General features: G+C 44.7%; 1 protein-coding gene across 1 annotated transcript in view; it reads left to right on the top strand.

Annotated features, from left to right (window-relative positions):
- EFTUD2 (elongation factor Tu GTP binding domain containing 2) overlaps positions 1-13,381 on the top strand; it is a 48,681-nt gene that overhangs the window by 17,664 nt on the left and 17,636 nt on the right. The window contains exons 7-11 of the mRNA XM_054456524.2: positions 246-281; positions 1,326-1,416; positions 2,330-2,412; positions 5,895-6,061; positions 9,472-9,596. Coding sequence (XP_054312499.1) covers positions 246-281; positions 1,326-1,416; positions 2,330-2,412; positions 5,895-6,061; positions 9,472-9,596 — 502 coding nt within the window. The remainder of the gene's footprint in view (positions 1-245; positions 282-1,325; positions 1,417-2,329; positions 2,413-5,894; positions 6,062-9,471; positions 9,597-13,381) is intronic.

Raw genomic sequence — 13,381 nt, 5'->3', positions numbered from 1 at the left:
CAAGAGCGAAACTCTGCCTCCAGAAAAGTAAAAATAAAAAAATCCCTCCACACACCCAGGAGCATTTCTAGCTGGGAGGGCACTGGTCTCATTGTCTGGAATTGCTGTGGGGACACCCTGCTCTCTCTCTCTCTTTAATCTCAAAGAAACCCTTGAGCTGGGAGGTGGTGAGGGAAAGTGATTGATGGTTCGTTTGTGGGAGAGCAGTCTGAACTCAGGTGGTAACAACAGTTAATTTTTTTCAGCTGTGCTATACTGACATCCTCTTCACAGAGCAAGAGGTAAGCATGCCTTGGGGAATCTGATTGTCACCTACACCAGACCCACCAGTAATAGTTTTGTAGGGAATGTAGAGGAGCCTTTATGATAGCATTTTAGTTCATACTCTACTCCTCTCTCTCCACTTCTCACGTCCCATCTCCTTCCCCCAGTTACTCCAGGGTTATAACTTGAAAAAGAACTGGGTAGGCAAGCTGTAGGTTAGGAGGGGAACCCTCCTGTTCTTGACTAGATTAAATTTGGCCTAATATAGGGGAAATACTAAGAGGCGATGTCTGCATTTGTGCTATAAGTTATGCAGAAGCTCAACGTGATTTTTTTAAAATGACATCATCCTTTAAAAATCCGCAGGGTGACTCCATCCATATGATGACCTCTTTCTAGGAGTAGCTTCTCTTTGAAAATGGGTTCCTATATCTTTGTGTTTCTCTTTTTGTCTTTCCATCCGGATCTTTCTCTCTACTCTCTGACCCCTTCTCTTTCCCCCCTTATTTCTGTCCCTTTTTCCTAATGGAAGTTTTAAGTATAATTAAGTATGGTTAACTAAAGGCACTTGGAGTTAGTAAAGATAGATAGGCAATCAATGTTAGCTGTTATTATTTTATAATGTATTTATATATTTGTTTGACTGGAGTTTTAAAAAAAAAATGTTTATTCCTGTCATAGCTTTTATATTTCTTTTTTTTTTAAAAACTAAAATACCCCAGATTGTTTCTTTTTACTTTCAGGGTGCTCAGCTATTGTTTTTGTTTCTAACGTATAAAGAGGATGAGATTCTAGGACTCTGGATTCTCTGATACGGCTTAATACTGTTTTGTTTGCAGTAGTTCATTTTCATCTTTTCACATTTGAAACAAGCCCCCCAAAAATGCTGTCTAACACCAAGATATTTTATCTTCAAGGTCATGCTGGCTAGAGGCCTAGATAAAAATCACCCACTATAAGGAGAGGCATCAGTGTAATTTACTAGCAACTGGGGAGCCCCAAAAACAAAATGAACCCCTCTTGCATAGGAAGAGGTCTTGACCACTCTTTGTTCCTTTCAGAGAGGTGTAGGCATCAAAAGCACTCCTGTGACAGTGGTCTTGCCAGACACCAAAGGAAAATCTTATCTCTTCAATATCATGGACACTCCAGGTAGGACATCCTTTGGCTTTTGATTATTAGAACCTTGTCTTGGTTTTGCGTGTGTCCTCTCACTTTCCAGAGCAGAACAGAGCAGTGCATCAGTGCATCTTTGTTTTTACATTCCCTCACCTTCATTGAAACCATTTTCCATTTTGACTCTCTGCTTTGTTTCTGACTTGTTAATTTAGCAAGCATCATACTCCAGGCCTCCTATTCATGTCTTTACTCTTTCGAATATTTAAAAATGTTAGGGAATTGTATTCGTTTATTCATTTCAGCCTGTCAGGCCCCATGCTATCTGCTGGGGCGCTAAAGGTGAGTCAGAGCCAGTCCCTGGCCTTGAGTACTCTCAGTCTTTTGAAGGAGACTGGCGAACATCCTGATGACCTTGGGAGCAGCGCACCTTGGCTGACTCTTCCTCCTGTGGAAAGGACCAACTGGGGCAGAGTTTTTAAAAACTGGAAGGTTTTAGATTTTGGCTGATTTGCCTTCTTGGCACCATCTGATGCCCAGTGTCCTGATACCTCTCAGCTCCTGCCCCCATAGCACCTCGCCAGGAACTGCCTTCCTCGAACAGCACACTGTGCTCCAGGCCCTCCTTTGGCCTTTCTCCTGCCTCCAGATTGTCTTGAGTCCCACAGAACTCTGCTTACTGCTGATTAGGCTAAGCTGGTCTGTGTGTGTGGACTCATGCTCTCCTAGGCACTTCCCTCTTTTTATGTAGGGAGCCTCCCGTAGAAAAGTTTAATGCAAGAATATGACTCTAATGGGGGATATTTTTACCCTGCAGGGGGTTATGGCGAGGAGGGAAAGGGGATATTCGGAGGTTCACAGGCTTTGAAGTGCCCCCTCAGTTCACCCTACCAGTTAATTGTGCTTTATCCTGCACCAAATGATGACTTACTTAGTATTTGCTTTTCAGGACATGTGAATTTCTCTGATGAGGTCACAGCTGGCTTGCGCATCTCAGATGGAGTGGTCCTTTTCATTGATGCTGCTGAGGGGGTGAGTCAGACTCAGCTCCCAGAATCTCATCTACCTGTTATGTTTGCCCCCACCCCCCAACAATACCCAGAGCACTGAGTGAGCCGGAAGCCAGAGAACTTGAAACTCTCTGGGATTAAGGCTCAAATTTGCTCTAAAATTAAAGCAGCAAATGAAGTTCAAAATTAATTCTCACCGGGTGTGGTGGCTCGCACCTGTAATCCCAAGACTTTGGGAGGCTGAGGTGGGTGGATCACCTGAGGTCAGGAGTTCGAGACCAGCCTGGCCAGCATGGCGAAACCCCGTCTCTACTAAAAATACAAAAATTAGCCAGGTGTGGTGACCCATGCCTGTAGTCCCAGCTACTCATTAGGCTGAAGCAGGAGAATCACTTGAGCCTGGGAGTTGGAGGTTGCAGTGAGCCGAGATTGCGCCACTTCACTCCAGCCTGGGTACTAGAGTGAGACATTCTCTCAAAAAAAGAAGAAAAAAAAATGATCAGTGTGGGTGCCCTTGCTTCCTGCTCAGTGAAGCTCAAAATGATAAGACTCATTGCTATTCAGAAAACACAAAGATAAAATGACAAATGTAAATAAAAGGAAGGGAGGAGTGTATGTTCTTGTAAGTGGATTTTTAACATTAGTTGCGTTTTTCCAAGAGATTGGAGTTAAAAGACCAGGGTGTCTTCTGTGTTCCTCAATTGAGAGATGGAACACTTTGGCTAACCTTATTCGTGTTATCATTGGTGAGACAGCCAGCAGAGGGAGCCAGAATTGTCTTTTTTTAAACTGACTTTTCATTTTGGAATAACAGCAAACTGAAAAGTTGCAAGAATTGTTCAAAGAACCCACCCTCATTTACTTCATAATTCTCTCTTTGTACGCATTCAGACACACACAGAGAGACAGTGTGTATGTTTTCCCCTTGAACCGTTTGAAAGTAAAATATTTCAGAATGTATTTTCTAAGAATAAGGACATTCACCTACATAACCACAGTACAGTTGCCAAAATCAGAAAATTTAACATTGATACAGTCCTGTTGTACAGATCTTTTTCTACAGACCTTATTCAGTTTTGCTAATCATACCAACAATTTCCGTTATAGAATTCTTTCCCCTAATCCAGAGTGATGCATAGCATTTAATTTTCATGATGTTCAAGTCTCTGAATTGAAGCTGTTCTTTAGCCTCTCTTGGTCTTTTATGACATTGACACTTTTGAAAAGTAGAGGGCACTTATTTTGTAGAATGTCTTTCAATTTGGGTTTGTCTAATACTTCCTTGTGATTAGGCTCTGGTTATTAGAATCTGGTTATTCTTCTCCTTATCAAACTTTATCTACTAGTTTTGTCATCCATTGATGATTCTTGGCTTATTCCTACAATAGTTGCAAATAGTGAGTCTTCTAACTCTTCTTATTCCTTCTGTTTTGTTTTGGTTTTGAGGTGGCGTCTTGCTCTGTTGCCCAGGCTGGAGTGAAGTGGTGCGATCTCGGTTTACTGCAACCTCTGCCTTTTGGGTTCAAGCAGTTCTCCTATCTCAGCCTCCCAAGTAGCTGAGATTACAGGTGCACGCCACCACACCTGGCTAATTTTTGTATTTTTAGTAGAGACAGGGTTTCGCCATGTCGGCCAGGCTGGTCTCGAGCTCCTGACCTCAGGTGATCCGCCCACCTAGGCCTCCCAAAGTGTGGAGATTACAGGCGTGAGCCACCACTTCCGGCCATTGTTGTTTTTTGTTGTTGTTGTTGTTTTGTTTTTTGAGATGGAATCTTGCTCTTTCGCCCAGGCTGGAGTGCAGTGGCACAAGCTTGGCTCACTGCAACCTCTGCCTCCCAGGTTCAAGTGATTCTCCTGTCTCAGCCTCCCAGGCAGCTGGGACTACAGGCGCCCGCCACCACACCTGGCTAATTTTTGTATTTTTTGTAGAAATGGGGTTTTAGCATGTCGGTCAGGCTGGTCTTGAACTCCTGACCTCAAGCAGTCCCCCTGCCTCGGCCTCCCAAAGTGCTGGGATTACAGGCATGAGCGACCACGCCTGGCCTATTGGTTGGAATTATGTTGTAAAGAAGTGCTTTTGTTTCTCCCCCATTTGCTTGTTATCACTATGGATGTTTGGGTTTGCATTTTATTCAGTGAGTTATAATCTGTTACTGTCCTTATGCATTCCGGTGCTCTAGTGCTCTCATCCCAGATTTGGCTACTGAGAGCTCCTTCAGGCTGATTCCATCATCTTTTTCACGTCTCATCGTTTTTTGAGCACTTCCTTACTTTCAAGCACAAAAAGATGTTCTAGACTTATCTTTCCTTGTCCCAGTCCTGGACTCAGCCATTTCTTCAGGGAGCTCTGGCTTTTTTTTTTTCCTTCAAAGAGATGGCATCTTGCTCTCTGGCCCAGGCTGGAGTGCAATGGTACAATTATACCTCATAGCAGGCTCGAGCTCCTGGGCTCAAGTGATTCTCCCACTTCAGCCTCCCAAATAGCTGGGACTACAAGTATGTGCCACCATCCCCAGCTTATTTTTAAATATTTTTTTTTGAGAGACGGGGTCTCGCTCTGTTGCCCGGGATGGTCTTGAACTTCTGGCTTCAAGCAGTCCTCCTGCCTTGGCCTCCCAAAATGCTGGGATTACAGGTGTGAGTGACTGCACCTAGCCTAGCAGCTCTGGCTTATAGTGGGGACTAGTATTTTTTTCTTTTTTCTTTTTTTTTTTTTTTGGTGACGGAGTCTCACTCTGTTGCCCAGGCTGGAGTGCAGTGGCGTGATCTTGGCTCACTGCAAGCTCCGCCTCCCAGGTTCACGCCGTTCTCCTGCCTCAGCCTCCCAAGTAGCCGGGACTACAGGCGCCCGCCACCACTCCCGGCTAATTTTTTTGTATTTTAGTCGAGACGGGGTTTCACCGTGTTAGCCAGAATGGTCTCGATCTCCTGACCTCGTGATCCACCCACCTTGGCCTCCCAAAGTGCTGGGATTACAGGCATGAGCCACCGTGCCTGGCCAGTGGGGACTAGTATTTAGAAACAAAGGTTTGGATGTGCTCATCACTATTGCAACAGAGCGAGACCCCGTCTCTCAAAAAAATATACATTGCTTCTAGGCCCTTTCACTGAGCACAGCTAGGTTATATATACTCATACATATCTATAACTATTTTTACACACATATATTAAAAATCATGCATTAATCCTAATTACCCCCAATTCCATTTCAGCACCACCGGCTCTTCCCAGCCTTCTTAGTTCCTTCTCTAGCACTGAGAAACCTGGCACCCAACATCATTGTTCGTGGGTTTATTCGTTTCTCAATCCTGCAAGGTGCCCTCTTAAAGTTCCTGTGTCTATCTTCAGGCAGGATGCTCCCTGCTTCCACCCAGTAATATTTCCCCAGGTCTTTTTTTCTCCCCAGGCTTCATGGTGGTTTGAAATAGTGCCTTCTTTGGTTCTGCTTTGAACTTTCTGCCATCCTTGTTCTTCTTACCACCTTCTAAGCCTTGTGTTTCTCAGGTGATGCTGAACACAGAGCGGCTGATCAAGCATGCGGTGCAGGAGAGGCTGGCGGTCACTGTGTGCATCAACAAGATTGACCGGCTGATCCTGGAGCTGAAGCTGCCTCCAACTGATGCGTATTACAAGCTGCGCCACATTGTGGATGAGGTCAATGGATTAATAAGGTAGAAAACCCCTGGGAGTGGATTTCCTGTCCTCGGAGACTCTGGGTTTTAACCCTGAATACCTCTGGGAACAATTCTGATTTATTTCTTAGCATGTGTTGATGAGTTTGTTGGGCAAAACTAGAGGCACATCCTGGGACTCTGCAGGGGTTGACTCCATACTATTACCTCTGTGCCTTAACCACTTGTGATGCTTAACACATCTGCAGTTCACTATTATGATCAATACTTGAGCTGTATTTAATTTCTTCTCTTTTTAGAGATAGGATCTCTGTTACCCAAGCTAGAGTGCAGTGTCACAATCACAGCTCACTGCAGCCTCGAACTTCTGGGCTCAAGCAATCCTCCCACCTCAGTCTCCTGATAGCTGGGACCACAGGCATGTGCCACCATACCTGGCTATTTTTTTTTTTATTAATTTATTTATTTATTTTTGAGACGGAGTCTTGGTCTGTCGCCCAGGCTGGAGTGCAGTGGCACAATCTCGGCTCACTGCAAGCTCCGCCTCCTGGGTTCATGCCATCCTGCTGCCTCAGCCTCCCAAGTAGCTGGGACTACAGGCATCCGCCACCATGCCCGGCTAATTTTTTGTATTTTTAGTAGAGACAGGGCTTCATTGTTAGGCAGGATGGTCTCGATCTTCTGACCTCGTGATCCACCCACCTTGGCCTCCCAAAGTGCTGGGATTACAGGCGTAAACCACCACCACCCCCGGCCAATTTATTTTTATTTTTATTTTTATTTATTTATTTTTTGTAGAGATGGAGTCTCGTTATGTTGCCCAGGCTGGTCTTAAACTGGCCTCAAGCAGTTCTTCCACCTTGGCCTTCCAAAGTGCTAGCATTACAGATTTGAGCCACTGCACCCAGCCTGGGCTCTAGGATCAGCCTCATCTTCACCACATACCAACCATGTAAAATAAAGTTGGGCAAATTACTTAAGTTCAGTTTCTGCTTCGGTAAAAAAGGAATAATATTTGCCTAATAGCAATAATGGCAAATATTATTAGGCATTTATAGTATAAGTTAACATAATAACTTACAAGGGATGTTATAAGAAATTAAATAGATATTTGACGGAACACAGCACAGTGCTTGCAATGTAGCAGCTGATGTGCTGAATAATGTTAGCTGCTATTTTATAATTAACACAGTCTAAATAAATTAAGAACTGTTTGCTGTGTTTCTATGGATATACTTGCTTCTCAACAAGATGGATTTAGGGCTTGCATTAATACATGTGAGTGATGGTTATGATACCTTAGAATATAATCTCAAAGGGCCTTTGAAACAGAGGTTAAATATATCTTAAAGACAGTCTTACTACAGGCTGAAAGATGTGCTAGATGACTTCCTGCAGCCCCTCAAATGGGCCTGTGAGGAGGCCATCCTACTGAAAGAATGCCTCTCCAACTGAAAGAATGCCTCTCCGTTTGAGAATTGGGGATGGAACCTGTGTGGCTAGAGACGGTTACCTTCAGGAGCCTTCCCAGTGTGTAGCACTACTTTTCAAAAGGAATATCTTCACCCCATCTCTGCAAGGACTGAGAAAGACTAGAGTCCAGTGTGACATCATGAGTCCAAAGGATGAAATGACAAATATATTTTAATAAAAAGGCCAAGTGTGATAGCTCATGCCTGTAATCCCAGCACTTTGAAAGGTCAAGGCGGGAGGATCCCTTGAGGCTAGGAGTTCAAGGCCAGCCTGGGCAACATAGTTAGACTCTGTGTCTACAAAAAATAATTTTAAAATTAGCTTGGCGTGGTGGCATGTGTTTGTAGTCCTAGCTACTCGGGAGGCAGAGGCAAGAGGATCACTTGAGCCAAGGAGTTCAGGGTTATAGTGAGCTGTGATTGTGCTGTTGTACTCCAATGTAGGTGACAGAGTGAGATCCTGTCTCAAAAAAAAAAAAAAAAAAAAAGCCGGGCGCAGTGGCTCATGCCTGTAATCTCAGCACTTTGGGAGGCCGAGGCGGGCGGATCACGAGGTCAGGAGATCGAGACCATCCTGGCTAACACGGTGAAACCCCATCTCTACTAAAAAATACAAAAAAAATTAGCCAGGCATGGTGGCAGGCGGCTGTAATCCCAGCTACTGAGGAGGCTGAGGCAGGAGAATGGCGTGAACCCGGGAGACTGAGCTTGCAGTGAGCCGAGATTGCACCACTGCACTCCAGCCTGGGCGACAGAGCAAGACTCCATCTTAAAAAAAAACAAAAAACAAAAAACAAAAAAAAAGCAAAACAAAAAACAGTAGGAGGTGGGATAGGGCTGAACTTAACCTGATTTACTAAAATAGGAAGACAAGAGGTCATGTTTCAAACCTCTAAACAAGAGGCCAGGCACAGTGGCTTATACCTAGAATCCCAGCACTTTGGGAGGCCAAGCAGGAGATTGCTTGAGCCCAGGAGTTCAAGGTTCAAGCCTGGGCAACATGGCTTTTGTATCTCATCTCTACAAAAATTAGCCAGGCTTGGTGGTTCATGCCTGCAGTCCCAGCTACTTGGGATGCTGAGGAGGGAGGATTGCGTGAGCTTGAGAGATCAAGGCTACAGTGAAAGGTGATTGTACCACTGTGCTCCAGCCTGGGCAACAAGGCAAGACCCTGTCTCAAAAACAAAAGAACCTCTAAGCAAGAAAAAGCAACATAAACATATTACTTAGAAACCTGAAGGTAAATACTCTAAAAGCAGCTTTAAAAGTATTGAAAGCAGTTGCCTCTAGGGAGCATAACTTGGGGGTAGAGTGCAATGGGGTAGAGGGCTGTCCTTTGTAAGCCATACCTTTATTTCTATATTGGGAAATTCCATAAGATAATGTGCCAGTAAGGCTAGGGTTGTGGATTTGATCCCCTTGTACAACTGGTTTTCTTATAAATGTTAGTGAACTGAGATGCTTGTGGTTTCTGCATGGCTTTTAAGATTGAAAGTTTTAACACTGTAAAAGCCAAACACAAAAGAATAAAGAGTATGGCAGTGAGGGTAAAGAGCAGAGTTGCTTTTCTTCATTTCCTTTCTTTTCTCTTTTTTAAATGATGTTTATGTCTGCTTGTATTTGTGAAATTGAGGTTTTTACTCAAATGTATTTCTGTATTTCCGTGTTATCACATTAGATTCATTTCCTGTGTTCTAAGGTTTTTGTCTCTGTCCTCTAGGTTTCTCCTTGTCTGTCTGGTGCAGTTAACTTTTCCAAGATTGTGCAGAATGTTCCCAGCTCTGGGAAATCAACTTGTTATTGGGAATTAGGGAACAGCTCCATCATGTCACTTTCTTGGACCAGGCTGTTGGCAAAACTGAGTGTCTTGCACAAGTCCCTTCCGAGGGCTGTGATACCGAATTCCTGCCCATACCCTTGGCAGTGCGTCCGGGCTGCTGCAGCCTGGCACTGTGCTCACCACTGTCTCTGTTTCAGCATGTATTCCACTGATGAGAACCTGATCCTTTCCCCACTCCTGGGTAACGTCTGCTTCTCCAGCTCCCAGTACAGCATCTGCTTCACGCTGGGCTCCTTTGCCAAGATCTACGCCGACACCTTTGGTAAGCGCTGGCTGGCAGTCTGTCTCACCAGCTTCCCCTGAGTCCTGTGTGCCTTTCCTGCTGAGTGGCTCAGAAATTGGCTTCGTATCAGAGCACCCTGCTGGGGGAACATTTTATCACCTGTTATTATCACATTTGGGGGTCTTTCTGGCCTTGAGACCCTTTCTTCAGGCTAAGTGGTTTCTAAATAATAGAAAAATGAAAGTGAATAGGAGGACATGGGAGAAGAAGGAGGTCATTTTAGGAATAAAAGTCTCTCCAAGAGTGAGACAGGTTTTGTAAAACAGGAATCATCCATGCCCACAGGCAGTTTCAGAACTTCTCACAGGTGGCATCTCCCTCACTGTTAGTGCTTCTAGCCAACCGTATGGAGGCAGACATCAATTTCATGGGTCTAATTGAGAACTCATGGTGACCTTGCAGCCAGCATCTACAGGCCTCTGCTAACATGCCCAGCCACATCATATCATGGGTTTCTGGAGCCTCAACACCAGATCCTTGAGACCAGATTCCCACTGTGAGAGACTCCCTGGCTCTTCATCTTTGCACTTCCCCAGTTACCTGAGATTCCAATAGGAATCGTGCACTGAGAGTCTTTTCTGTGTTCAATGTTACAATTCCTTAGAGGGAAGTCACTGTTACCCCGTTTTTAGAGTCGAGCAGACAGGCTCCGTGAGATGTCTCATGACCAGTAGGCGGTGGAGCATCAGCGTTTCTATTCTTGCCAGTCAGTTGTCCTGCCACACTCTTAGCATGGAGCCCTTTGCTCTTGTGAAAAAAAAAAAGGGGGATTAAAGTTCAGTCTTTTTTGACCAGTTGCAGTGGCTCACGCCTGTAATTCCAGGACTTTGGGAAGCTGAGGCAGGCGGATCACTTGAGCCCAGTAGTTTGAGACCAGCCTGGGCAACATGGCAAAACCCCATCTCTACAAAAAAATACAAAAAATTAGTTGGGCATGGTGGCACTGGCCTGTAGTCCCAACTCGGGAGGATTGCTTGAGCCCAGGAGGTTGAGGCTACAGTGAGCCATGATTGCAACATTGCACTCCAGCCCGGGCAACAGAGCAAGACCCTGTCTCAAAAAACAAGAAAAGAAAAATTTAGTTCTTTTTTTTTTTTTTTGAGACAGAGTCTCACTCTGTTGCCTAGGCTGGAGTGCAGTGGTGCAATCTCGGCTCACTGCAACCTCCGCCTCCCGGGTTCAAGTGATTCTCCTGCCTCAGCCTCCTGAGTAGCTGGGATTACAGGTGAATGCCACAATGCCCAGCTAATTTTTGTATTTTTAGTAGAGTTTTCTCTACTAGGGGTTTCACCATGTTGGTCAGGCTGGTCTCGAACTCCTGACCTCGTGATCCGCCCTCCTCGGCCTCCCAAAGTGCTGGGATTACAGGCATGAGCCACCGTGCCCTGCCTATATACTATATTGTCATAATAAAGTAGGCTGGAGAAAAGAAGATGTTACAAAGAAAATCATGAGAAAAAACACATTTACTGTTCATTAAGTGGAAGTGGATCATCGTAAAGGTCTTCATCTTCATCATCTTCACATTGAGCAGGCTAAGGAAGAGGAGGCATTGGTCTTGGTGTCTCAGGTGGCAGAGGCGGGAGAAAAATCCATGTATAATTGGACCCGAGACATTCAAACCATGTTATTCAAGGGTCAACTGTTTACATATGTAATCTGTGTTTTTCACACAGCATTGGGCCATTGACCATTTTCTTGTTATTAGATGTATATATCAGTTATTTCCAGATGGCTCTTTTTTAAAAATGGGTAGCTGAACAATAAATGAAATTAAACTGAACAGGGTTCCATTAGAAGTTTATGTGTTTCTAAATGTCCATTGTATGAGCATGTGAAGCAAAATCCAAAACCCTTTCATAATTATAATGCAGAGATGATTCCAATTTTGATTGAAAATGATCCTCAGCCTCGGGCAATCAAGATTGTCGCTCATCCTTTGAACCCACTGTTAGTTTATGCCAGAGCTAGCTATGGGCTGCGCTGCAGCAGCATTATCATGGAAAGCCATGTGTAGACTTCTGGGAAGTCAGCACTGAAGGGAATATTAAAGAGATCATTGAGTCCTTCCTCTTCATTTTACTTGGGGGAAAACTATGCCCATGGTCACAGAACTTATTAATAGAGTTGGAACTAGAATGCATTTACACCTTACCACCAAAACTGATACCATGTGCTCTTGCTAGGAATATAATACAATAAGGCATCATGAACAACTTCGGACTTCTAGAAACTTCATCCAGTGGACGGACAGAATCCCACGGAATGATGAATGGCAATGTGAGGTGATAGTGTGAGTTGAGTGCCAAGTATCTGCAGTAGGCAGATACAGCTGAGAGAATTTAGGGGTGGGGTAGGAGTCAGCCTCAATGGCTTGGAGTCAGGTAAAGCTGAGGGAAGGAGATGGGGCTTGGGCAAATAGAGAGTAGAAAGCCAAGAATTCCAGACTTGCAGGGCTGGCGAAAGAGGCACAGAGGCAGGTGGTGGTAGTCATGGCCTGTTCAGGTAACAATAGAATGTTTAACCAAGGAGAAGAGTTCAAGTTCAGGCTAGGTCCAGTGGCTCATGCCTGTAATCCCAGCACTTTGGGAGGCCAAAGTAGAGGATCACTTGAGGCCAGGAGTTCAAAACCAGCCTAGGCAACATGGTAAGACCTCATCTCTACAAAAAATTTTGAAAATTAGCTTGCTGTGATGGCGCACACCTGTAGTCCCAGCTACTCGGGAGGCAGAGGTGGGGGGATTGCATGAGCCAGGGAGGTCGAGGCTGCAGGGAGCCAAGGTTATGCCACTGCACTCCAGTGTGGATGACAAAGCAAGACCCCATCTCAAAGAAAAAAAGTTCAGTGATTATACTGCATGGTAAGTACGTTAACAGAGGACATAAACATTCAGTGGTTCAGAGGAAGGAAAGTTTCAGTAACTAACAATGTGGGAAAGAAGGGGAGAATTTCGTAATTAACAGAGTAGGGAAGTAAAAGATTTTGAGTTTAGATGAAATTTTGGTGGTAACCATACTGATGGAGACAGAGAAGTCTGAAGGGGAATGTGACTTTCGGAAAAAGCCAGTGCATTCCCTTTATCCCATACAGGGTGAGAGGGGACAGTCTGACATCTGGGTAGAAATATCCAGGAGGTAGTTGGTGATATCAGTTATCTAATTGAATGTCACCCAATGTCTTGACTTTTAAAAGCCATAGTTGTTTGGTACAGTCTGACCAGGATTAGCAGTTATAGTCAAACTAAAAATATTAATTGGTGAAAGATGAGCCAAAGGTTGGCTTTGGTGTTTTCTCTCGAGAGGGCTGAGTAATTGCTTACCTGAGGCCTAGGGCTAGCCAGAACCTTATGGTGACACTGCAGTTGGAAGGTGGCCCACACTGGCAGCAGAGTCGAGCTTGTCTACATCAGGAAAGGGTGAAAGAACCATTAAATTCCCCTTCCAGAAGGGACAGGGTTTAGATGCAGATAGAGGATGCCACACAGTAGGTGACCCTGTTCCATCAAAGGAAAACATGTAACCCATGCTCTTGTCCATAGTTCAATCCTAGTGCTTGGTGGAGATGGAGAGGCTTGGGTTCTCATTTTGGCTACAGCACAGCCTTGTCAACTTTGGACCAGTCTTGTCCTTCCTTGTGCCTCAGTGTTCTCGTTTTCCTCTCTGGTTAGAAGGAAATGCCTGAACCCTGGAAAGGAAAGTGCTAGAAGTTCTCAGCTATGAACCACCTGTGGCACCTGAAACAGAATTTTGAACAACACTTTGCT

The sequence above is a fragment of the Pongo pygmaeus genome, chromosome 19 (assembly GCF_028885625.2).
Source record: "Pongo pygmaeus isolate AG05252 chromosome 19, NHGRI_mPonPyg2-v2.0_pri, whole genome shotgun sequence".
NCBI classification, from domain to species: Eukaryota; Metazoa; Chordata; class Mammalia; order Primates; family Hominidae; genus Pongo; species Pongo pygmaeus.
This window is presented reverse-complemented; position numbering and strand designations above follow the sequence as displayed.